The sequence below is a fragment of the Heliconius melpomene genome, chromosome 2 (genome assembly GCF_056956725.1).
Source record: "Heliconius melpomene rosina isolate 202511_hmr_F chromosome 2, ASM5695672v1, whole genome shotgun sequence".
NCBI classification, from domain to species: domain Eukaryota; kingdom Metazoa; phylum Arthropoda; class Insecta; order Lepidoptera; family Nymphalidae; genus Heliconius; species Heliconius melpomene.
This window is the reverse complement of record NC_140390.1, coordinates 7679040-7704560: the sequence shown is the minus strand read 5'-3', so window position 1 is coordinate 7704560 and position 25521 is coordinate 7679040. Positions and strand designations below refer to the sequence as shown.

General features: G+C 34.7%; 1 protein-coding gene across 6 annotated transcripts; it reads right to left on the bottom strand.

Moving 5' to 3' along the window:
* Positions 1-328: 328 nt before the first annotated feature.
* On the bottom strand, positions 329-25369 carry LOC146540686 (eukaryotic translation initiation factor 4E transporter-like). 6 transcript variants are annotated; one of them, XM_085199607.1, is made up of 26 exons: positions 20166-20342; positions 19664-20002; positions 18571-18766; positions 17369-17447; positions 16031-16256; positions 14872-15208; positions 14303-14395; positions 13908-13976; positions 13366-13462; positions 12911-13012; positions 12460-12573; positions 11683-11806; positions 11004-11177; positions 10244-10356; positions 10029-10124; positions 9647-9781; positions 9218-9323; positions 8808-8926; positions 8582-8681; positions 7065-7222; positions 6510-6626; positions 5879-5959; positions 5479-5559; positions 4681-4740; positions 4195-4276; positions 329-3693 (listed from the first exon to the last, which is right to left on the bottom strand). In XM_085199607.1, exons 2-26 carry the CDS (start codon positions 19932-19934, stop codon positions 3521-3523), a joined length of 3303 nt encoding a protein of 1100 aa, XP_085055733.1. In that variant the 5' UTR covers positions 19935-20002; positions 20166-20342; the 3' UTR covers positions 329-3520. The 6 variants fall into 6 exon arrangements, with proteins under 6 accessions (XP_085055733.1, XP_085055760.1, XP_085055725.1 ...); XM_085199634.1 differs by lacking the exons at positions 19664-20002; positions 20166-20342 and adding an exon at positions 24899-25369; XM_085199599.1 differs by having other exon boundaries at positions 19664-20342.
* Positions 25370-25521: the final 152 nt, after the last annotated feature.

Here is a 25521-nt window from a genome sequence, read left to right as displayed (position 1 = left end):
AATCACCTGATTATTTTGATAATTATATTTTCAGCTTCACGCTTCAGTATCCCGCATACAGCAGGGTAGGCAGAGGGAAACTAGTGTTAAGACACTCCGTTCCCCACTTTCAGCCGATTTTTTCTAGGCATATCGTGTTGAATGGCAGAATTCAACGACGCCTCGACACCAGAGAGAAGAAATTAAAATATTATATAATAATAATTATTTACCTCGAGTGGGGATCGAACCCACAACCGCGTTACAATCACAGCCTCGTGCCACTGCGCCACGCCGTCCTCTTAAAAATTAAAGAGTCAACACACACCATAAAAATAAAACAAACAAAACAACTTTCAAATTTGTTTTAATCAATAATTTAAAGCTGACAGGAGACATACAGGTCGCGTTCGTGAACAGAAAATTTCATCCTACATCGAAATCAAAATGGCGGCATCACATGCCTTAAAAAAAACGCACATATCAAAGGGGCTTTCTTCACATGATTGCCAGCGGTGGCCGTGTCCACTAAAACGTCAAATTAAAAAGAAATAAACCTATTAGTCCTGTAACTTGTTCGCACTGAGGCATAGGGGTGAACCAACAGTTGAGCTGATGCTAAGTTTTGGACGGCAATACTACACTATTGTCCATACAATATGGGATATAACCACGAAATTGACGTCTCAGCTCAGGTTACGTACGGTCTTTGGGACTGGTGGTGGAGGTGTTTAAAAAAAACAACTGGAACCAAACACAAATGTTCCTCTCGCTTGTGCGAATCCCACAATATATTTTCACAAAATCGCATTCGTACGGAGATCAACCGAAAACATCCATCCTCAGTGTATACTTGAATATCAGCGGGCGAATACGAACCAACAGATTGTAATATGTGAATATAATTAAAATGGACCATCAAATAAAAAATCCATGCGCCAGCCAATCAGGTTAAATAATTAATAAATTATATTCAAATATTAATAATTTCGCATGTTCCGCTCATATCCGCCCACCTCTTAGCAACTATTCTAACATAAATCTTTCTCCTCGTAAACGACGTAACAAAAACACATCCATAGACTCCCATACACACACATTCACACAACATGTCAACCGTGTTCGTCTTTGAATCTTATACATCGGGTGGTTACGTTACATTTCCTTGTGGGAGCTTGTAAGGGGTCAAACAAAAATCGACGGCCAAACCGATATGCCTATAAACCTATTCTATAGTCAATATCTACAACGAAATACATCAAACTGACCCCCACAGCTACAACCTCATGTATATTAGTTTTATATAAAATACAATACTCTCTCGGGTTCTCACAATTTGGTGCCAAATTAATATCTCATATAGGCTTTGAACCCGCTACTTTTCTATATGAAATATTCCTCAGCATAATAAATAGTATTGCTATACTCTACCCGGTGTTATAGCTTGTATGACATAAAATGTCCATTTCATATAAAGTTATAACACCAAGTTTACATATATTTGTACCATTACGAACGTTCATTTTACAGTTATATAAATACATATAATAAACTACAAAAACAAATTACTTTTGAGTTTTATTTCTATTAATATATATATAAATATTTTTTAACAGAATGGTGCCACAAAGCTAATATAATATAAATGCATAAAGATGTTGGTAACAAAATTTAATAATAAATAATGTGCCTTTTATTTTTTTTAATACAGATACAGTATTTATAAGCACACAATAAAAAACGAATTTCAACATGTAAGTAAAAAATAACGATAAAAAAAAATGGGAAATGGCAGTGTTCGATAAAAAGATACTTTATAGCCTCTTTGTAATACAAATATAAATATACATATATCAGTAGTATTTTTTTGTTATATTTTTTCATTTTTAAGGCATTAATCGCAATCATCAAAATCCAGGTACATTTTTTATGGTTAGTTTTTCCGACATTTTATTGAAAGCTGGTAAATGAGACTTTTCTATTTTTATTTCAATTCAGTACAGTAATTGACAAAACCACAAATTCCAACTTGATTCACTGTATTCACTCACACTTATAAGATATCCCATATTAAGTGCCGTAATTCAACACCGCCCTTTGTCTTGTTGCAAGGGCGAGGAAATGAAAAACAATTCATTCCCCCAGGTGGGAATCGAACCCACAACCGACAGCCAGACGCTGTGCCACTGCACCAAGACGCCCTTTATAATCAGTATTCACTCACATATTTATATATTTATCACAATTAATATATTGCTTTGTCAATTTTATTTATAGGTATATTTACTTAGATAGATTTTAGATTTTATTTTTAATAATAATTTTATCTGAATTTATTATAAGAGAGAATGAAGTTATTTTTTATATGTATAATTTAATATCGTGGCAATGATCTCTAAACATTCTGTGTGTCAAATGAAAACAACTGTAAAACATAAAAAAATACTGTACTAAAACTTTTGTCGTAAATTGTTTAAAAATTCAATGGCTTAAAAATGGCGGCCATTAGAATTATAAAACACAAATTTATCTGAACCACGGACAAATCACAACCTTTACTTACAATGGAGCAACTATGTTTGATCATGCTATAATACATTACTTGGTAAATAGAGAAAAAACAATACTTGTTTTTTATTTTCATGAATGCCTAACACTGGTATAATAAACTGGACAGGAAGAAATCATTGGGTCACTTATTATGACAAATTTGTTTTCTTTTAGTATATCCTTTATTTTGTACTACTACTTCCTTAGATAATCCGAAAACATAATATCCGGAGAGAATGATATAATTGTATGAATCAATGCTATTGCATTTTAAAATACAAAATTTCCACAAACATAATTTTAAAAAGCTACATACATATACGTCATTCTAGTACACACATTTTAGACGGCAAATGTTTCTTTACAATTCTCAATATTTCACAAAACACTCAAATCGGATTCTATTTCTATCCATGCTTTCGTCATATCCGAGCAATCAGATTCCAGAGGCCTTACACGACTCGATACTCAAACTGATGCAAAAATTAATACGCGATTTGAACCTACACCTACCCCATATTAACAGGATAGAATAGTAAATTCATTACATAGCTATCTTCCGTTCACTTGTTAAATCACAATACAATGTCCATGTCAGGCGTATCCGGGTGTATATATCCGGTGATGGACGAGAAAGGGGGAGGCGGGTGATGGGTGGAGAATTTGGGATGGTCACTTGTCCAGGTATATATATATAAAAAGCGACACGGTATGAAGGGAAAGGCGCGCGGAGGAGGAGGGGAACGGTCACTGGTCACATGCAACATGGGACAAGCCGACAAAGGGTTAGGAAGGAGGAGAGTGGGGGGGAGTCTCCCTATCCGGACAAATGTATCCGCCAAAGCGACCTCAAGGATAACGGCGGGTACGGGAGGAGTAGTGGTCATTTGTCACGTTGAAGGAGGACACGCGCGAGTTTAGGGGCAAGGAGAGGGTGAGGATGTCAGTCGTCGTATCCGGGTATATATATCCAGAGGGGCTCGTGCGGGCCTCAGTTGCGCACGGGGGGCGCGGGGGAGTGGTGGTGCCGCTCCAGGTCCTCGAGGGAGAGAGCGTTGGGCACGTGTACGGAGGGCAGCTTGCCGGCGGATGCGCGCGCGAGCAGCTCGGGAGAGAACCAGCGGGCGAGCTGGTTGTCACCTCCGCCTGTGCCGCCACCCATATCTGAAACGTAACATTTTATTTAATAATTTACAAAGACATCATGATAAGCCCGGACAAACATAAAGACAGACAGGACAAACTAAAATAGTTTGATTGTGTTTTAGTATCGTATAAACAGTCAGCAGTAAAAGTAATATATGCCACATACTAAAACACTGACAGCCAAAGTTACTGCAAAATCACAGATGGAGAGTGCAATATTACTTATATGTACTAATCTATTTTCAAATACTATTGCTAGAAATTTATTCAACATCTATCATACAAGCTCTTTATTTACAAATAAAAGTCTTTTACAAAAATAAAAACATTTAACCATATAAATTTTTATAATACAGTATAGTGAAGTTAGCCAATAAATAGCTCCATAGATTTAATTTTACGATTTTCCTTACTTTAAACTATTTTCTTCGCGAATATACAACCTCCAAAAGTTCAAATAGAGTAACATCAACACGTCCACGACTCGTCAACCATACTGTAACACTATTAACAACATACCATTGAATGATCTCTGGTGTGATTGTACCAGCAGCTGGTGGAGAGTGGTGCCGCCGCGGGACATACCACCCATGTTATTTAGCTGTGAATATAATATATAAGTATAGTTTAAAATTAAATCTATAGGAAATGAAAAGATAATCCATAAAAATTGTGAAGAAATCTTAACACAAAAAAAATCACCATAATGAACTTGAGGTAAGTTGTAGCTCTGCGGGCACAAGTGTGCGGCTATAAACGCAACAGTTTGTGGATTCGATTTCCATTGAGGGATTTTGTTTCTCTTATTTTTTAGTGACAAGATGGGGGCTATCATCCACCACGAAATTAGACAAATTACAACTTTACATATCAAATTAATCTTTATAACCAGGTATATTTATCAATTTTGTTTTACTTATATGTTACTTTTTAAAGTGCAATAAAAAAGTATATATATAGATTTATTTAAATTAAGTATATTTATTTCAAGCTATTAAAACTTACAGAATTAGGTATTTGCTGTCTTTGCTGCTGGTGGGGGAAGGCTCGATTAGCATTTGCCATCTGAATCAAAATAAATAAATTAGAATTACTGAGGTCATATTTAACATCCATATTGAATATAAACATTTTTATGATGCAGGATTTGAACCACATATGCCTTGGAGATTCTTTTTCTGCCTTTATTTGTTCATTTTATTTTCATACATGCATGTACTGTTCTTTTTTTTAAATACGCTTGTTACAACTGGGTGGTGGAGTTTATTAAAAATCTATAACCATGTGAAAACAATTACTTGTAACATAAAATATTCGTCGAAACAATTTTAATTATGATATTATATTTTGTAGCTGGGCGTGGCGCAGCGCACTGTAAATGCAACAGGTTGTGGGTTCGATCCCCACTCGATGAAATGATTTTTTTTTTAATTTAAATGTATATTTTCATTTCTTCACTCTGGTGTCGACGCAAAGTCCGGTGTCGAGTTCCGCCACTCAATATGCTTCCAGAATTCGGCTAAAAAAGGGGAACGGAATGTCCTAACACTAGGTTCCCTCTGCCTACCCTACTGTGTGCGGTATCAGAGTGAGGCTAATTTATTTAATTAACACTTGGGGAACCTAGGGTTGTTCAAATTGTACTTTTTCCATATTCTTTTACAGGTGAAAGAGAATGAGAATGGAAAAACAGGTAAAATTATTCTTTATTCTGAAAATAACGTTATAATAGTAATACAGTATACCATTTTATTAGTAAATCTTAAGTTAATCCCTTGAGAATTATATTACAAAAGCACTCACTTGTTGGTTAAACATATGTTGTTGGTAGTCAGATTGCGAATTTCCGAAACCCATCTGTGATGGCACGCCTTGGTTTCCTTGCTGAAATATGATATTAAAAATTATTATAATATTAAATTCCAAAATACAAATACACAAAACTGAAGTACAAACAAAGAATAATAATAAAATAAATATAAGCAAAATAGTTCTAATACAACATTTTAAATTTAATTTCAACATAAGAAAATAAAGTCATATTTATTAACACAATACAAAACTCAAACTCAATTGCTTAAATATTTATTAACGGTGAGCCATTAAAAAAATTGCAAATATACAGTACAGCCTTCTTTCTTAAAAAATAAAAAAATATAACAAAAAGAACCCAAAAAAAATCTATATGTACCAAATGCCTAACCATCTCAAAACCGCAGTTCGACGGGTGGCCCAGCGCGTCAGTGTGCTTGGGCGTGTTACCCAAGAGGCGCGGGTTCAAGTCCTGCTGCGTCCAAAATGGTTTATAATGCTTTTAAAATATGTGTTAGGTAATAATGCGAAACGTTTAAAAATAGGTTAAAGCAAATTTCTAGCATGCATATATTTAATGCAATTATATTAAAAATCTTTATGAAAAGAAAGAAATATGTTTTAAAAAATATATTTATAAAATATTAGTAACTTGGCTTATATTTTGTTATAAAAAATATTAAGAACCATGGATCCTTTTTGCACAATTACATCATTACATGTTAGTAATCAGTGGAGGGCGTCGCGGCGCAGAGGCACAAGGGAAACGCGTGAAACTGATTTTATTTTTAATTACAAAATAATAATAAATCACCTTCACGCTGTATCCCGCACACAGCAGGGTAGTCAGAGGGCACATAGTGTTAACACACTCCGTTCCCCACTTTCCGCCCAATTATGGAGGCATTGCGTGTTGAGTGGCCGAACTCAACGCCGCGCTTTTGCCTCGAAACCAGAGCAAAGAAACGTATAATTTTATTTTTAGTATGTATTATATATATATATACATATCGATAGTCTACCTTGACAATGGGTCGTCCGTGTGGTTTGGGGTGTGCGGGGTGCGCGTGCGGTGCCCACGATGGTGTTGATTTGGGGCTGCTGGCCTCATCTTTTTCTGCTGTCATTTTGCGAAGCACCTTGGAATTGGAATATACTTGTTTTAATATTTATCTCACCCCCACTTATATCTCTTATTTCACAAATTATGTCCATGCCCCTTTTTATTTTCTATTGACTTGTAGATATGTTACATTCTATCATATTCCTGAACAGAGGGAACCTAGTGTTAAGACACTCCGTTCCCCACTTTCCTCTGAATTCTAGAGGGCTCATCCTCAACGCCGGAGGCGGCACTCAATCGCAATCTGCCTCGACACCAGAGCAAAGAAATGGAAATATAAATGCAAATAAATATTTCATTTCCTCGAGTGGGTATCGAACCCTCAACCAGTCGCGTTTACAGTCACACTTATATTCTTAAAAATATACAATTTGTGCTAACATCAAATAGCGAACAATAATCATTATAATAATTATAGCTATCTTATTATTATTAGAATAACTACTCTACTTACAGAAGTAGGTGTGAAAGAGATGGGCGTAGGTTGTTTCGGTTGCACCTCATGCCTTCTACGATAATTCTCCTTCTGTTCTTCTAATTTCTTTTTCAACAGAGCCCCTTGCATTATGGACTGTGTGTGCACTACGAGTTCACGGGGTGATGGTATACGAGCTGGAATTGGGAGTTTATAATTATATTTTTATTTTGTTTCTCCAACTTTTTTCGACATTTTAACTTTAGACATTTTGACGAGTGAGAACCCACAACAACCTGACTCGTTTGCAGTCATAAGCTCGTGCCTCTGCGTCACAACGATGTCTCAATTGAGAAATACAATTACTTAATTTGTTTATTTTTGCATACATATTATATGATTAGAAAAACTCAACGCTGCACTCTGTCTTGTTACCAGCACGAGAAAATGTAAAATTATACATTTCCCCATACGGGAATCGAACTCACAATCGCCTCGTATAGTCAGATACAACGGCCTCAAATTTAATGATATGATAGTTTATCATGGAAAATACATGTTAAATGGACGTTATTCAAGAACGCAAGTTCTAAAATCTAAGTAAGAGTACTACAATTAACTAAAAAAACTATAGCATACATATGGAAAAATTTTTAGAAAGTGGTCTAAAATAGCAAATAGAAAATGTAATAATAATGGACTAAATTAACACATCTATACTTATGTACTAATATTATAAAGCTGAATAATCTCAGGAACTACTGGCTCGAGTATAAATATTTTATCAACGAAGGCTATAAAGCTTGTGTAGGCAAAACTACAGGTAAAAGCTTCGATGTACAAAATACAATTAATACCTAGCATATATATAGAGAACAAATCAATTACAAAAAAAACTTCTTGCAATAAAAAAATAGGTTATACCACTTTCCCGAAAGTGCTTATATTCCTATAATAGTCTACCTGGGTGGTGCACAGTGAGGGCGTTGGGACTCGGCGCCATGATGGGGGACACGCAATATGCTGCATCCGGTTAAATTAAGCAGTACGGTGGTTTTAGTATTAATTACTAGCATTTAGTGTTATTTAGTGGCAAATAAATACTATAAAATAATATAAAACACTATAAAATACTTTAAAAATAATGGTATAACTAAAAATCGTATGTGAAATACTAAATGTTAGGGATGCTTGTAATTTTTTTTAATGTAGTATTTTTTTAATAAGAAATATAATTAAGAAAGAATTGAGTACATTCAAAAGTATTTTCTTTTTACTGAAGTACATAGTACTTCTGATGATACTGACTGGAAATATTATGAGGACTGGTGAAATCCCAACTCAATATTTATAAAAAACAAAATATTTTTTATTACTGACAAATTTCAACTCAATTCTTTCTCTATTATAAATGATACAATATTTTCAATAATAACAATACTCTAAGGTAAACTTATGAATTTTCTTAAGTATACTTATTAATAAAAAGCAAATTTTTATCACACAATAATACTAATAGCCATAAGTCAAAATAAATAAACAACTAAAACACCCACCTGGGTGTGGTAACGGTGACAGTCTCAGCGGTTGGTGGTGCTGCGGTACCACCAGATGCGCTGTAGGCACGCCGGTTGGTAACGGAGAACCACCCATTTGCTGCAAAAAGATATAATATTTGATACAGTATACTAAAATAATTCATTATTTTCTATTTTAAAATATTTTTTGTTAAGAAATTTATGAATATCAGAGTTTTTTATAAAACAAACACACACAACCGACCTGCCGTTGCTGATGAGTACGTAGAATAGTTAAAAGAAGTTCTCGGTGGCGGCTTTGAAGGCCGGGGTTTCCGAGCTGCTGCATCAGGTTTTGAACTGTGATCTCACCCGCTTTTAGACCTAGAATGCATAGACGAAAAAAAGAGATTAAAAACAATGTTCCTAAACCTTACACAAAAATAAACTTATTTAAATAAATAAATACAGCTTCACACTGTATCCCACATGTAGCAGCATAGCCAGAGAGAGCCTATTATTAAGACACTCCGCCCCCTACTTACTGCCGACTTCTGAAAACATTGCGTGGTGAGTGGTAGTAATCAACACCACCAGAGCGGAGAAATTAAAATATTCAATATTTCATTTCCTCGACGGCCTCAAACACAATTATTATACTTTAAAAAATCATACCGTGTATTATAGCCTGAGCCTCGGGCCGCTGCAACAGGTCTCTATCAGAGGGCTGCGTCATGGAGGCCATGCCGCCCATACCGCACTCGCCCGCAGCTTGTTGACGCTGGAACAATTATATCATAAAATTAACGGTATTGCAATTTTTTTAGTCTGACGCATTTAGTAGGGCAACCGGAGGGAACCTACCTAGGGAAGTATTAAGATATACCGTCCCTCACGCACCCACCAAATTTCAAGACATTGTGTGTTGAATGGCAGAACTCAAAGTCGCTCTTTGTCTTCTTACTAAATAAAGCAAGGAAATGAAAAGACTTCCTGAGTGAGAATATAACCTACAACAGTCGTATTTACCGTAGGATGCTGTGCCGATATACCACGATGGCCCACTTAAAATAGAAATAGAAAAAAATAGTACCGCCATATTACCTGTTGCACTTGCAGGAGCTTGTATAGGAGTTCCTGCGGAATGTGCGGGGCTTTTTGCTGCTGCTGCTGTTGCTGCTGCTGTTGTTGCTGCTGTTGTTGCTGTTGATGCTGTTGTTCCATGCTCTTGCTCAGCATCTAATATTAGATTCATCAGAAAATATTACTAAAAATATATAAAATATATGTATATATACTCCGGAAATATTTATAATTTATGTTCTCGTCTTGTTCGATGAACATTATTATAATAAAGGAATATACAAAACTATTTTTTCTGATTTGTCATGATTTTTCTGATTTGTATGATTTTCAAGATGTTTGTATTAAAAATTGGAATAAAATGCCTTACAGCCTAGAAACCGAAACTGAAAAAAACAATAACCTGTAATAAGCTCATAGGTTGCGGTTGTGGTTGCGGAGGGGGTGGCGGACGAGGTGGTTCAGCTGTCACCGCGTGCCCGCCTGATACTTGCGCCAACTGGAAAAACCATATTCAATTAATAATATACTCATATAAAGTAATTTGATTTATAAATCTTATTATAATCTATAGAATTTATATCATTGGGTATCTAGTGTAGAATAAAACACACTCACAAGTCGTTTGAAGGCGGATAGGTCGTGATCGTGCGCGGGCGGCGGCTGCGGCCTCAGCCGGGCTTCGAGCTCTTCCAGACTATGTATTTTACCACCCATGGAGTTCATTTCAGCTGCAAGTAGAAAATATATACAAAAAATCCGACACGCAAAGCTCTAAAATGCTCTTTGTAAGTCAACCGGAAGTAGCCATTAATTTTGATTCCCTTTATAGTATCGAAATACGCGTTTCTTACGATGTAAACGGCCATGTTTTCTAAGTAAAGGTAGAAATATGGTTTTTTTAGGAAATCAAGGGACCTGAGTATATGGTTTGAATTTCAACTCGATATCTCTAAGCGTTCCTAAAATAAAGGCTTCTTGACGGACAGACGAACGGACAATAAAGTGAACTTATAATGGTTCCTTTTTTCTTTACGAGGTACGGAACCCTAAAAAACATCAACCAAAACCTAGCTAACGTGTCACGAGAGAGAAGTTTTTACGGCACAGCGTCATGATTGTGGGTTCGGTTCTTAATAGAGGAATGATTGTTTAAATTATAGTATTGTTTTCCGCCGCATACATAAAATGTTTTAGTAAAGTAAATCACACTTAGCGCCGCTCTTAACTGTACTCTAGTATTGCGTATTCGGTTTCGCAAAGTATTTATGTAGGTATCTAAAATACTCTATCCACACACATAAACTTACAAGACATAAACTTATTGAATTGAAGTATGCATATACTTCAATATTTGATACAATATACTAAAATATACCAGAGCGCTGCTCAGCGTCTGCGCCGGCGCGCCGCAGCAGGTCGAGCAGCGAGGGCGCGGCGTTGGGCGCCGCAGTCGCGTGCGTGTGCGGGTGCGCGTGCGGATGCGAATGCGCGTGCGCGGGCGGGAACGCCGCCTCCGGGGGCGCCGGCGACCGCGTCGAACTGTCTAAATCTGTAGTACATAGAATCATTGAGTATCTGGATATATTATACTGTTGCTTCACAGTGGTGCATTTCTGGTTTGGCTTCCAGAATCTCCAAGACACGAATTAAGCTCCAAGAATTTATACGCTTGCAAGTATGGCAGACGATTGTAGTGTTGCTTACTTATTTTTATTAAAATTATAAAAACAACAAAAGAACAGAATAGTAGAAGCACTTTGATAACAGCCTCCTGCAAGATCTTGCAAACTCTCGCAAGCCGAGCTAAATACCTCGTTTATAAACTTTTGTGGACACTTGCCAAGTGTGTAAAAAATATTATTTATAGATAAAAATTTTAAAAATGATCAATGTTCACGTCGATGCGTATACATATTTCATTTTATCTATGAGTTTTTAAATTAATATTTTAAATAAAACCAAAAACATCAACTTTAAACACTTCTAACAAATAAAAAGAAAAATTCCATATAGTTTATTTAAAATAAATATTTTACACAACAATAAATACTGACCATCAATCATATTATGCATTAGCCTCTCATAGTGTCTGTCAGTCGCACTGTTGTCGGTGGCGGGCGGACTGTCGCGCCGGAACCAGCGGCTGAACCTACTGCCCTCCGTCTCGCTGCCTCCGTTCTTTTAACAATTACATTTATTTACAATTAAAATTGTAATTCAACTTCGAATTTTTAACATAAAATATAAATCACAAATATTTATTTAACATATATTATATTTGTTTGGTAGGTTCCGGGTGGTTTATGGGTCAACAAATTAACTTATATTTTTTTTTACAATTTATAATATCACAAAATTCAGAAAAAAAAAGTATTATCGTAGTCAATTGGATCATGCACTTAAATCTTCAATTAGGCATATTTGTGATTCATATTAAATATTAAAAAGCTGAATAATTTGTTTGAATTAACACACCAATCTCTAGAACTACCAGCTCAAATTAAAAAGTTCTTTGTTATATATATTGGTCATCATCACCTCACCGTTTCATTATCAGCTTCTATGTGACCCCACTCTGAGAATAGAGTTCCCTAGGGCACTTAGAATATGTGATACTTGTAAAAAGTAATAATTTAAAATTTTAGGTAATACAATAAACAAGGGTAAATAAATAAAATGTTGTGTATGTAAAAGCACATAGTAGTACTTGATCGTTATTTTCTCGAGTTCATAATAATTGATTTATAAATAAGAATTCCCTAATTGCAAATTCTTTAAAGAAAAGAAAAAAAAAGGAGAACAGAGGTATCTTACACCTTAGATATACTCACGGTAAGAACGTCAGGAATAGAATCAAATTTAAGAAATTCGTCAAGATTGAAGTCTGGCTGTTCTGGTGGTTGTTGCTGCTCTTCAGTCTTTAACTCGACACCCGAATCTTTGTCCTATAATATAGTAATTTGTTTAAAATTGAACGATATTGCCGATGTAATGTTATTATGTCACATACATTTTTGCCCACCTAACAAGGTAATCAGAGGGAACTTAGTATTAGGAGACTAATCTCCACGCACCGCCGTATTTTACTACTGACTGTAAACGCGACGGTTGTGGGTCCCAGTCCCAGGTTTGATTTGTTTTTATGTTATTGCTGTGCTAAGAAGACAAAGTGCAACATTGACAAGTGGCAAATCGAAGTGTCTCAACACTAACTTGTAACTTCGGCCCACTCTGTTATACGCGGGATACTGCGTGAAAAGTAAATAAATAGTGGTACAATACATTGCTATTATTATGCGAGTCAACGTGAGGGTGCGCGGGCGGCGGCGAGGGCTCGGCGCGCCAGCGCTCCGGTGACCTCGGACCGCCGTTGTTATTCCACTTCTGTATGAAAAAAAAAATTGTTATGAAATTACACTTGTCACATTCGTTCAATTAAAAAAAAAGATCGTCGCTCTGTCAAACTAGACCAGTAAAATTAATAATAATATTAGTTTTTGTAACTTCATGCCTTATCGCAGGGTAAGCAAAGCTTTCCGTCGAATCGAGGCATTGAGTGTTGTATAACGTAACTCAACGCCGAGCTTTTTCGTGATTTGTTACTAGAGCGACGAAATGAAAATATTAAATATTTCATTACAACGAACGACATTTGAGCCCACAACCGTCGCGTTTTTTGGGACGCCTGTGCCCCGGCGCCACGATTTTCCTTATATTATTAGGTATATATATATCACCTCTTCCTTATTACTAGCGGGTCCATTCTTCTTCATGGGTTCGTCGAACCCCCGCAACTCGATCGTCTCCAATTGAGATGTAGGCCCTCCACTAAACCTATACAGACAATAGTCATTAGTAGTTATTGACATATATGCGCCATTATTCTAAAGGACGAACAATAATTGAAAAGGCGAATCTTAATAAATTGAAAAAGAAATACGGATATGTAAAGTGAACCCACAACTTCCAGCATAGTAATCAGAGTACACAAAGTACTTGTCCAATAGATAATATTTTTTAATAAAAAAAAAACTAAAATTCTTAAGCCAGGGTAGTCTTATCTCGCTTATTTACTAAATATAAATATTATTATACATTTTTTAAAGACCATGGTCATGGGTTGACTGAGGTGGCATTTGTTTATCAGTCAACATTATTATTATACCAAGCTATCCTTATTTTTAAAAAACTTTTATTAAAACTGCATTAAATAATAAACGAAATAACTAAAACAAATAAATCAAAATTTGTTTTTTATCTAGTCTTAATTTATAATTACCATTCTGGTTCATCTTCCTTCTCAAATCGTCGTTGAGAGAAGCGACCACCAGATCTACGATTATCCTCCCTGTGAATAAAATATATAATACAATATACAATACAATAATAAATAATACAATCACAGTTGGACATCACTTTTAAGGTGCATTCAAGTTTTTCCATTATTATTTTTCAGCTTCACGCTCTATCCCACACAGCAGGATAGGCAGAGAAAATCTGGATACTTAGTGGCACGACACTTTGTTCTATTTAACTCTTCCGTTTCCCACTCTCCGCCGATTTTTTTTTATTTTAACTCAGTATTCCAAAATATAAATGGATGGAAAATAAAGAATAAAGAAGTATATTTAATTATTGTTACTGTGAAATAAAGAAATTAAATAAAGTACAAACCTATCACGTTGTTTATCGTTGTTGAATCGATCGTCCCGTTCCCTCTTGATGTCAGAGGAGTAGGAGTCGCGGGTAAAAGATCGACGATCGAATCTGCATGAACCAATATTTTACTAATTATAACATATATAATTTATTTAAAATACTATTCACAATATAGTGTGATAAAAAGAAATTAAAAGATATGTATAAAATTCAACAAGATTTTATGTTTTTTTTTTTCAAGAATTATTATATACTTCCACTGGATCCCATAATCAAAACCTAACCAAACTTTCACCAAACTGTCCTTGAAATGTATCTTTTCCAATAAATAAAGAATCATAGAAATAGGTTCGCGCGATATTGAGTTAATCGATCGATCAAATTTAAGATTTATGTGATCGAAGCAACAGCTTTCAAATAATAAAGAATCATCAAAATTGGTGGGGGTACAGTCAAAAGTTTCGAGGTAACAAACATAAAAACAACAGTTAAATTAATAATAATCTTCTTCTCACGGAAGTCGGTTATAAATTTGGATTCAAATGTATATGTTTATTCGTTTAAAACATGTCGTATCCACTCACCGATCCCCATTAGCACGTCGCTCATCACGGTCACGTTCACGATCACGATCGCGGTCGCGAGGTGGGCGGTAGGGCTCCGTGCGGGGCTCGCGGGTGTCGCGCGATTCGCGAGCGTCACGCGTATCACGAGTGTCACGCGTGTCACGCGAGTCACGCGAGTCGCGGGAGTCTCGAGAGTCGCGCAAGTCGCGCGGGTTGTGCGAGTCGCGCTGGTTATGCGAGTCGCGCGGGTTGTGCGAGTCGCGCGGGTTGTGCGAATCGCGCGACTCCGCCTCCTCCCAGCCCGGAGCGGGCACGTCTCGCACCATGATACGACCAGACCCGATGCGCCGGCCCGCTGGTAATTAAATTCACATAGATCAATTAAAACAATAAAAATAAATTTTACAATATGTGTCTAACAATGTAATATCAAAGAAAATCTCAAAAATTATTCCTCTCTTTTTTTTTCAGTTTTATGCTGTATCCCGCTTGTAGCAATGTGTGCAGAGGGAGCCTAGTGTTAAGACACTCCGCTCTCCATCTTCCACTTAATTGTAGAGGCATTGCGTGTTGAATGGTGAAAAGCTCAACACCACGTTTTGTCTCGACATCAGAGTGAATATATATTTCATTTGCTCGCGGGGGAATCGAACCCACAACCTGTCGCGTTTATAATCACAGGTCTCAGTCATTGGCCACTTTTATTTCTTTAAATATTATTCTTATAAAATGTTTTATTTGTTCAATAATATCTTGAATATCATATTAATAAGTTTTGTAGGCAACAATATACAAAGCTGTATTAATATCTTCACATAAGCTTCACCTTTGTGTGCCATGTTAAACATAATCTAGGCCACATCTAATTAAAAAATATAAATTAAGATTATATTTTTTGTAATAAATTAAAGATGTGGCCATGTTGTTTAGTAATAAGAATTATACATTTAACGTAAATTTTTCTTTCTCTAATTTTCAGAATGAATTTAGGTAATATAGATTATTATCCTCATTTGTGTTTCGTGCGGCCATCGTGGCGCAGGCATGTAACGGTAAACGCAACGACGCGGCTGTGGATTCCATTTCCAACTCGGGGGAATGAATTTATTAATATTTTCATTTCCTACACACATTCTTATCTTATTCTACATATACAAACACAAAAAGCCCCACAAACCCTGCTCAGTCTTCGTCATAGGCTGGTGCACGGTGGACAGCGGCGAGTCGGGTCGCGTGCGCGCCAGTTGCGGGTGGGGCGGCGGCGCGGCGGCGACGGGCGCCCCGCAGCCCGACGTGAAGGAGCGCCGCTGCGGCGACAGCACTATGCCCGTGCTGGGCTCGCTCTCCTTGCGCACGCGCTCGCGCGGGTCCGCTGAGCGACCGGTGCGAGCGTATACGCCCTGCTGACATTGTAATGTAATGTATAGTACGGTCGACGATACGTGTAGATGACTAAGTAGATTTGATTTAATTTTTTTTCTGTCTAAAAGTTGACTGTAGATAGCAGCGTAGGTTTCATCTTAATTTTTGTTATTAATTTACATTTTTTTTTTTTACCCAAGTAATCAATGCACAAAAGTGCAGAAAACCAAGATGAAGCTAAACAACAATAGTTATTACTATCAAGTAAATAAGAATACGTTAAGATTATGGTAAAATTAAGTTAAAATTGAGTTAAGATTAAGTTTAATTTCCATAATTTAAATAAGTTGAACACATCGTTATATTTAAAGTAAAAGTATAATAAGTATATTTTTTTTAATATGCAAAACATTTAAAATGGCCACATTAAATATTAAAAACACCACGCAGAACCAAATCAATTTTCATCAATTAACATTTATACTTCGTAATAAAAATCGCCCACATTCTAATTGCACGTAATAAAAAAAAATATAATGGACTTTATAAATTTTTATGGTTTTTTCGAATCGTTATTAAAGTTATGCCTAAATACATGTGATTTCTTTTAAACTATCCATACGAAATAAAAGAACATCTAGGCATCACGATGTTTCTGAGTTCTATTCCCATTTGAAAAAATGTTCACAATTTGTCTTATTAGCTGCAACATTGATTGTAAACACAAAATACGTTTAAAAAAATCAAATCAGCTTCAACCTGTATCCCGCACACAGCAGGATAGGCGGAGGGAACCTAGTGTTAAGACACTCCGTTACCCACTTTCCGCCGAATTCTGGAGGCATTGCGTGTTGAGTGGCGGATCTCAACGTAGCGCATTGCCTCGACACCAGAGCGGAGAAATGGAAATATAAATTTAAATAAATATTTCATCTCCTCGAGTGGGGATCGAACCCACAACCAGTCGGTTTTACAGTCACACTTTGTGCCCCTGCGCCAGGAAAACCGCCCCTCACAAAAAAAATTAGTTATCTCTAAAATAAAATTCGACAAAAACAATTGTTACATTACAATACCATTTGTTGTACGTACAGTAAATAAATGTAATATTTTTTTAGTATCGAAGATTAAATATTGAAAAAATATATATTACTTTGTGATTTTCGGTTGGCGCATCTCCTTTCGCTCCTTTCTCTTCTTCGTAGGGTGAATCGGAACGTTTCTTTAATACACTGAAATGAATGAAAGAGAAAAAAAAATTCTTATTGATAAATTCAAGCAAATAGTGGGAATAAAATAGGAAATCTCCACATATATGTTACAATTATAAATTATAAAGTGAGCTCGACGGGCGTGGGAGCTGCCCGGCGTGTGGCTGTAAGTAAACGCGACCGGTGTGGGTTCATAATTTTAATAAAAAACAAGAAATCTGGCTCTAAGACCCAACATAATACAGATAATGCATGGAACAGAAGAAGAATATCTGAAACAGAAGAAGAATATCTAAGTAAAAAAGTAATGTTTCACTGTCCTTTTTCTGTCCTTGATTTTTTCAGCTTCACGCTGTATCCCGCATGAAGCAGGGTAGGCAGAGGGAGTGCTGAATGGCGGAACTCAACGCCGCGATAACATGTCACAAGAGCGAAGAAATGAAATTATTTAATATTTAATTTCCTCGAGTGGGAATCGAACGCCACGTCTTGTTTTTGCTTGAAACTTATTTAGAAAATTTTACAAGTTATACATAGTTACATATATATTCTCAAATAAGCGTAGCAATTATGACAGAATCTCTTGTTACAATATCAGCAAATATACCCGCTATAAATGTTACCGAGAATCGAGGTATCGATCCAATATTGCTACATGCAATACCTATGTGAAAATGAAAACAAAACTGAATTGTACAAAATAATTTTATAAACAAACACCTCTTACATTACAATATTAAACAGAGACAATACTAAAGAAAAAAATACGTTAAAAAAACATATCATGATTCTGAACACAGCTATTTCCATTTCGTAAAGAAAGAAAAATGTAAAAAAAAAGTGAAAAAGTAAAATGACTCCAAAATTTATTTACTAGAACACTAATCATTACCGATAAATAAAGAATGTAATAATAAACGTATCAAATACAAAAAAGAAAACACAACCAGCACAAAAACCATACGAAATACAACAAAACAACAACATACAAAAGGATGTATATCAGCAACAAATTGACTTACAATGGGATCATTTTACTTTGCCACATCTACACAGCACTTCCGCTTCCTTTTATGCCAATAAACCTATAGTGTTTTCTCTCTCTCCATCTCTCTATAAAATATATAAATATATAAGAACTCACAGTGCCAAAGTCTCGTTGCCCGCAAACGCGTTCTCAAGACCGCGTTTCACGAGCGGCGAGTTGCGCAGGCGCATCAGTTCGTCGCGCGTGTAGGTGAGCGGGCGTCGCACGGGCCCCACCGCCAGCACGGCCGGGTCCCCGCCCCCGCCCCCGCCCGCGCCCGCGCCAGCGCCCGCGCCGCCGCTCTCGTCGTGACCTGTGGAAAGTAATGACGGGTCGTAGGTTTGATAATAAATAAAAAAATACCATTCAATTCACAAATTTGAAATATAAGGAAACGATTGTCTTTTAAGTTCAGGGGAAAGTTAAAAAAAAAAATAATTCTTTATAGGGTTATGTTGTTTTATAACAAATTTAATTAATTCATTAATTAAATTTGTTGTTTGTTTTAATTGTTTAATATTTATATATTTAACAATTCGACGGAAAAAGTAATAATTATTATTTCGATCCAAAAGGCTCTTATTATATAAGATAATAAAGTAAATAAATATAAAAAAAACACCAATAGAAACATATTGCATTTACACATGCATTCAGAAAATATAGGATTGCGCGATTGTTAGGAGTTCGATTCCTCCTTGCTGGAATGCATAATCAAGAATATTTATTTTTTTCCAGTAAAGGCTTTTAAAGAGAAAATCATTTAGATGAAAGAAAAAAGCAGAGTTAGAGGATGAACTTTTATTATTTGTCGCATTAAACGCATTATCTTTAAAAAAATAGGGAACGAAAGTATCTTAATGGGAATAGAGTGTCTTAAAACTAGGTTCTCAGGGTCTCTCTGCTTACCTTGCTATGTACGGGGTATAGCATGTACCATAATGCATAAAATTACTGTAGAATCACACCTATTAATATACACGTTATACATTTTTACATTTTACATACGTTTTACATTTTTATCAATCAATAAAATACTGGAAATAACAAACAAATCTTATAATCATTATGTGTAATTGAACAAGCACAATTATTTAAAATTTCAAGTTACCTACTTCAATTTTTAATTTCTCATTCTATAATTCAAATATTAACAGTTTTTAGCAAAATATAGTTTAAGTACATTCCTTATCTGTAGCCATCAACTTACGCCACGAAACACGCTTCACCCTCCTGGACGGTGGTCCAGCGTGCACCCTCGGCGGCAGATGCATGGGAACCTTTCGTAGCGCACTCGGGTACTTCAGCACAAAAACATGGACGCCACACTTTAACGGAGAGGATAATTTCTCCGCCGGCGACACTATCTCCATGGCGGCCATTTGTCTCGCGCGGCGTTTAGATGCGCGGCTACCCCCCTTACGTCCCCTCCTCCTGCGACCCTTCTTCGCCACTTCACTATTCACATCCTTGCTCACCATTTCGACGGCGGTGACGCGGAACAACAAAATGGCGCTCAAATAAAAAACTAACCTAACAAACACTAACACTACACGATATCAAATAATAATATACATATATTTAAAACCGTAATAAAAATATTAATTATTTAATTTAATTATCTTAAATATAACAATAACAACAAAAAAAAAACTAAGACTAAAACTTAAAAGCGAGGGTTGTCAGAGAGACGCAGAGAAACGCGCGATTACGTAAAAGCAAGGCGACCAAAACCCAACGGTCCTAAATTCAAATACGTAAAATTGATTCGCATAGAGATGTAAAGAGAGAATAGAAAACTATAAGTTCGCAAAAACACTATCGCGAGGTCACGCAGCGTACGGGTACGTCTCAAAGACTGAGGTGAACGACGCGACCGTTGTGGAATTGCATTGAAGTACCCTCAAATAATTAACAAATTGCCATTTTTAGTAAAAAATCATAATTTACCTACATATTGTCTATTTCTTCGTGTGTTTCTTGTTGCCAGTCTTTAAATAAAGTATAAAAGGTCAAATATGTGTGTATATGTTTTTTAATTACGTATTATTTTAATCATATGTGTAATATTATATTAATAAATATTAAGTTTCCCAATTCAATATTTAAAAATATTTTTTCATATTTTATTTTAAGCATATGAATGACATAAAGAGGTTGGCGGGAAGCGGATGGGTCCGAAGAGCTGAGAATTGAGTGTGGTGGCGAGAATTGGGGGAAGGTCTATGACAAAAGATGGCTGTTGATGATGAAGATGATGATATGAATGAGTTTAAAAGACTGTATTTTGCTCCATCATTACGTTATGAAAGGACCACGTTGACGAAATACCACATTCCTCAGTAGTTAACGTTTAACAATAATTCTCATTTAATGTTTTTTGTCGTACTTATTTATTTTTATTTTTTTATGCAGAAGGAGCCTTAGAATCGACGAAAGACACTACGTCCTCATCAAGACACTTCCGTTCTTCACTTTCCGCCTAATTCTAGCGTCATCGCGTGTTGAGTAGCAGTACTCGATGACTACCTCGTCACCAGAGCCAAGAAATTAAAATAATAAATACATATTTAATTTCCTCAAGTCGAAATCGTACTCACAACCACTCGTCTTTACACACTTTGTGCCCCTGCGCTACGACTGGCCTCTATAAAAAAAATATTTATAAAAATAATATAGGTAATAGAAACAAGACAAATAAAAACGAATTTATAATTATACTATAAATCTAGTTTTATTTTTTATATAGCTTTCTCATATATACTCTTACGTTGTTAATAGGTGTTACAAACTTAGTTCCCAAATAAGGGGTGAAACGTTAAACTCAGATTAATGAGCCACGTTATTCATCATCAAGTTTTAAGGATTCACACGATAATTTCTTCGAATAGCTCAAAATTGAAGCCGTAATTAAAAAGAAACAATCAGGTTCACGCTTTATTCCGCACACAGTAGATAGGCAGTGGGTAGGCAGAGGGAACCTAGTGTTCAAACACTGTGTTCCTCAATTTCGAGGCTTTGTTGGCGATGTTGACTTTAGAGTGCTATGGTTACTAAGTGGGAAGGTTTCTAACACATTTTTGGAAAATCTATACATACATAGGAAAGATATGAGAAAATCTTTTATTAGGAGCTTTTATGAATATAATAGACCATAAAATAATTATTTATGTTTATCTGTGCACGCTAATCTCAGAAACGACTGTAATGCAGTTTTACTTTTACTATTGTTTTAAGTTTTACAATAGTAAAAGTAAAATTGCAAATGGCAAACTTCACTTAACATTTATTGTTTGGTAAATATCAATCAATTTACAAATTAAATAAGTAATATCAATATAAATCAATCAATATAAAATTGGTTGACATTTTAGTTTTTAATGTGTAGTACAACCGGGGAAGCCGCGGGCGGATCTCTAGTTGTGAAATAATTATATTAATGGAATACGCGATTATAGGAATGGATAATGCGTCGGTTGTGGGTTCAATCCACATCAAGAATGATTCTACTTAATTTATTTTTATTCCCCCATTCCGATAGGCGAAGAGCAGCGTCAAATTCTGCTAGCCAACACCTTATGCAGCAATTGATTAAAGGAAACGAATACTCTATAAGAATATACAGAAATAAAAACAAATGTAAAAAAAAATATTTTCCTTTTTTTTATCTTCTTTTTTTGGGTTTACGCTGTATACGGATACATTGCAGGGTAGGCATGGGGAACTTAGTGTAAAGACACTCCGTTCCAAATTTGCGTGTTGATTGGCGGAACTCAACGCCGCGCTGCGATACCAGAGCGAAAAAAAATTATTATTAATAAATAATAATTTATTTCCCCATACAGTAAACGCTTGTGACACTGCGCCACGGCGGCCTCTATAGATATAAAAAAACTACCGTTACTCAGCGACTGACAACGCATAGGCAAACTACTGGATTTATAAAATTAAAATTTTATTTATACTAATTTGGCATATAGATAGATAGGATTAGGAGTGTAGAGAAGCACTTACCGAAGATTTCTCGAACTTCCTACGGGAACGGGAAAAACGAGATTTTTCATTTTCCTCATAATACAATGTAATACTTAGAAAATAAGAAGTACATTGTTATTTAAGATTTATTGATCCTTTCTAAAGTGCGTAGCGGTAGTGACATTTAAAGTGTATCTATATAATGAGGTATGTTTGCCTTGACCTTCAATCCCTGCACCCTTCATGCAAACTGAAGGGTCGCTTTTGAATTAAGCCTATACATATTGTGTCCTGTGCGGGGTGAAACAGTTCATATCTATTTAGACTTTAGAGTGCTAATATTACTTTTAATACATTCACTTAAAACCATGAACACATAAAATTTTGATAAAATTTCAATAGACACTTTTTTCGATTAATAAGATATTTTAAACAGGCACTATGTTTTTTTTTATTATTACAAAACTTGATGAGTAAGTGTTGATTTATTAAAGCATCGAACCCAGTACTTTTGTGATGTTAGGCCTTCATTATAATATTTTCAAATATAAACACTGTGGTCACTGTAAGATGCAATAGTTATTAGTTTAAGTTTCACTGAAACATTCGAGTCTATTATAAAATACTTAAATAAAGTGTGTATTTTATGCCAAACAAGTTATATGATTGTCAATTTTTGAATACCTAATAAAGAAAGAAAAGGGAAAAGAGATCTTCCCCAATTTAGTATACAATATATCTCAGTACTGAATTGACTTAAACAGTGGGAGATGTGGTGACATCAAAACAATATAAACTAATACTTATTTTTATATTTTATATTTAATATTGTGTCAACCATAATTTTATGGCAAAAATCATATTTTGTTTTAGATAGTACAATATTTATTTAGTATCATCATATCATAAATTGCTATGTCGACAGTCAATTTCACTTGTTTAATATGAAAATATAGAATTAAATGAATATTACATAAATGAGACAGTTTATTTTTTACCTTCAAACATCTCCAGTGCAGGGTAAGCACACAAGAGAAGAGAAGATGTTCACATTCTCGACTAATTATATGTATATATAATTTCAATAACTTTCTAAATACAGAACTGTTTCCTTTATCTGTTTACTATTGGAAACATATATTAACAAGAATATATGAAATTTGGTTACAATTATTTTTTAATAAAATTTATAATAAAAAATTGAATGAATTATTTTTTGAAGTAAATAAGTAAAATTAAATATAAGTTAAATAAGTAAAATTAAACCTATTAAAAAAAATATGCAAGTTTTATAGACAGATTTAATACAATTGAATATCCACATTTAGAAATTTGGCCTCAGCCTTAGGTGATTAAAGGTACTATAATAGTAACTTGATTATGTCTATTCATGCTCCAATAAGCACAGTACAAATTTACATTAAAATATACTGCTCTTAAGTTTAACCTTTGTAATAAAGCAAATCTTTTACTATGATCAATTGAGATTTAATATGTATTTGATTTATATTGAGATAAAAATGAAATATTACCTAACAAGATTAAAATCTAAATGTAAAAATGTTTCTTTTTTTTTAATCAGGAGATTTTAGAATTTCTTAGTCTTTAATGGATTCACTGTGAGTGTGCCAGATCTATTGTATAGCTAGAAATATCCCTTGAAATAGTGCCTGGTTTGTGGCTATAGTTTAGGCTTTAGGTGCTCCTTTAAGATATGTGTTACCTCAAACATTAATAAACATAAAAATGATTCTTCTATTTTTGTTTTTATCTGAAAGTTAACAATTTACACAAAATATACAGCAACCAACTATATCTAATAGGTATTGTATAAGCAGCATATGAATTATTATTTATTTATTTAAGAGATGATAAAAATGTGAATAACCTAAAAAAATATAAAAATAAACAGATATCTAAATAACAAAAGGAAGAAATAATAAAATATTTTTATTAATTTGGATAGTAGACCTTTGTAGAGAAATTGTCAATTAAGAATGTCATTTTTATTTAGTTTTTACTATAAATTTAATCTTAAAATGGGATATTTTGCATGCTGTAAACAGAAGATTCTGTAACATGTATCATAAATAATGTTGCATAAGAAGCTAATGATTTTATTTTGTAAAGTATACAAATAAATGTAGTGGCTTATAACATGCTATAAAAATATTATGTAAGTTTATAGGTTTATATATGAAGCTAAGTATTGATTCCCAACATCAATGTTGTTTGTTTTGAAAATATCAAAACAATCAATTACATGTGAATAGATAAGTATAATACTGATGTTATATTGTGTCAGGCCATTCGGGCATAGAACTTCAGATTGGACTCAAATTGGGACGTCTAAATTTGAAAGTAGGTTCAATTAGAAATTCAAATGTGCTCTTGGCATTTACGTCAGGATAAAGTAGGTAGATTTAAAAGGATGAACTAGACGTTTAGGATATTGTGAGAATATAATTACCTGTTTGGTTACAGCCATTCGTCTGGCTCCCGTCCGTTGGATTTTCTTTCAATGAAGACAATAGGTTCACAGCTGACATAGCTTGCAATCGCACACAATTTCTCAGTCTTCGTTCAATATATTAACTCTATTAAAATTCTAAAATAATCTATACAATATTTACAAAAGTCTTGAGGAAATTATTCTATGAACTAGGTATTGTTTATATCACAGACTTTTCGTTTTTCACTAAACAATACGGATAAAAACGTCCACGCACGAAAATACTAACAATATTTACAAGACTATCAGTATAATAAACTTATTTACACATTAAAAACTAGCATTAATAATCTACGTTTAACAAATACTCTCTAGCGGTCACAAGGTGTACATAACTAAAAGAATTTATCAGTTTTCGATGCAAAAATATATAAAACGTCCGCCATATGCCTTTTGAGACCTGTATTATTAGACCAAATTACAAACACAGCGTACATGTGTATAGGATTCAGCTACATCATGATAGTCTTTATTTGTCTGGCTTATATCCAGTTGCCATTATTTATTTTTTTTATACAAAACGGCATTCCATAATATAAGCTGATTATAAAATTTATGTCATTTAAAAAATATTCAATCGT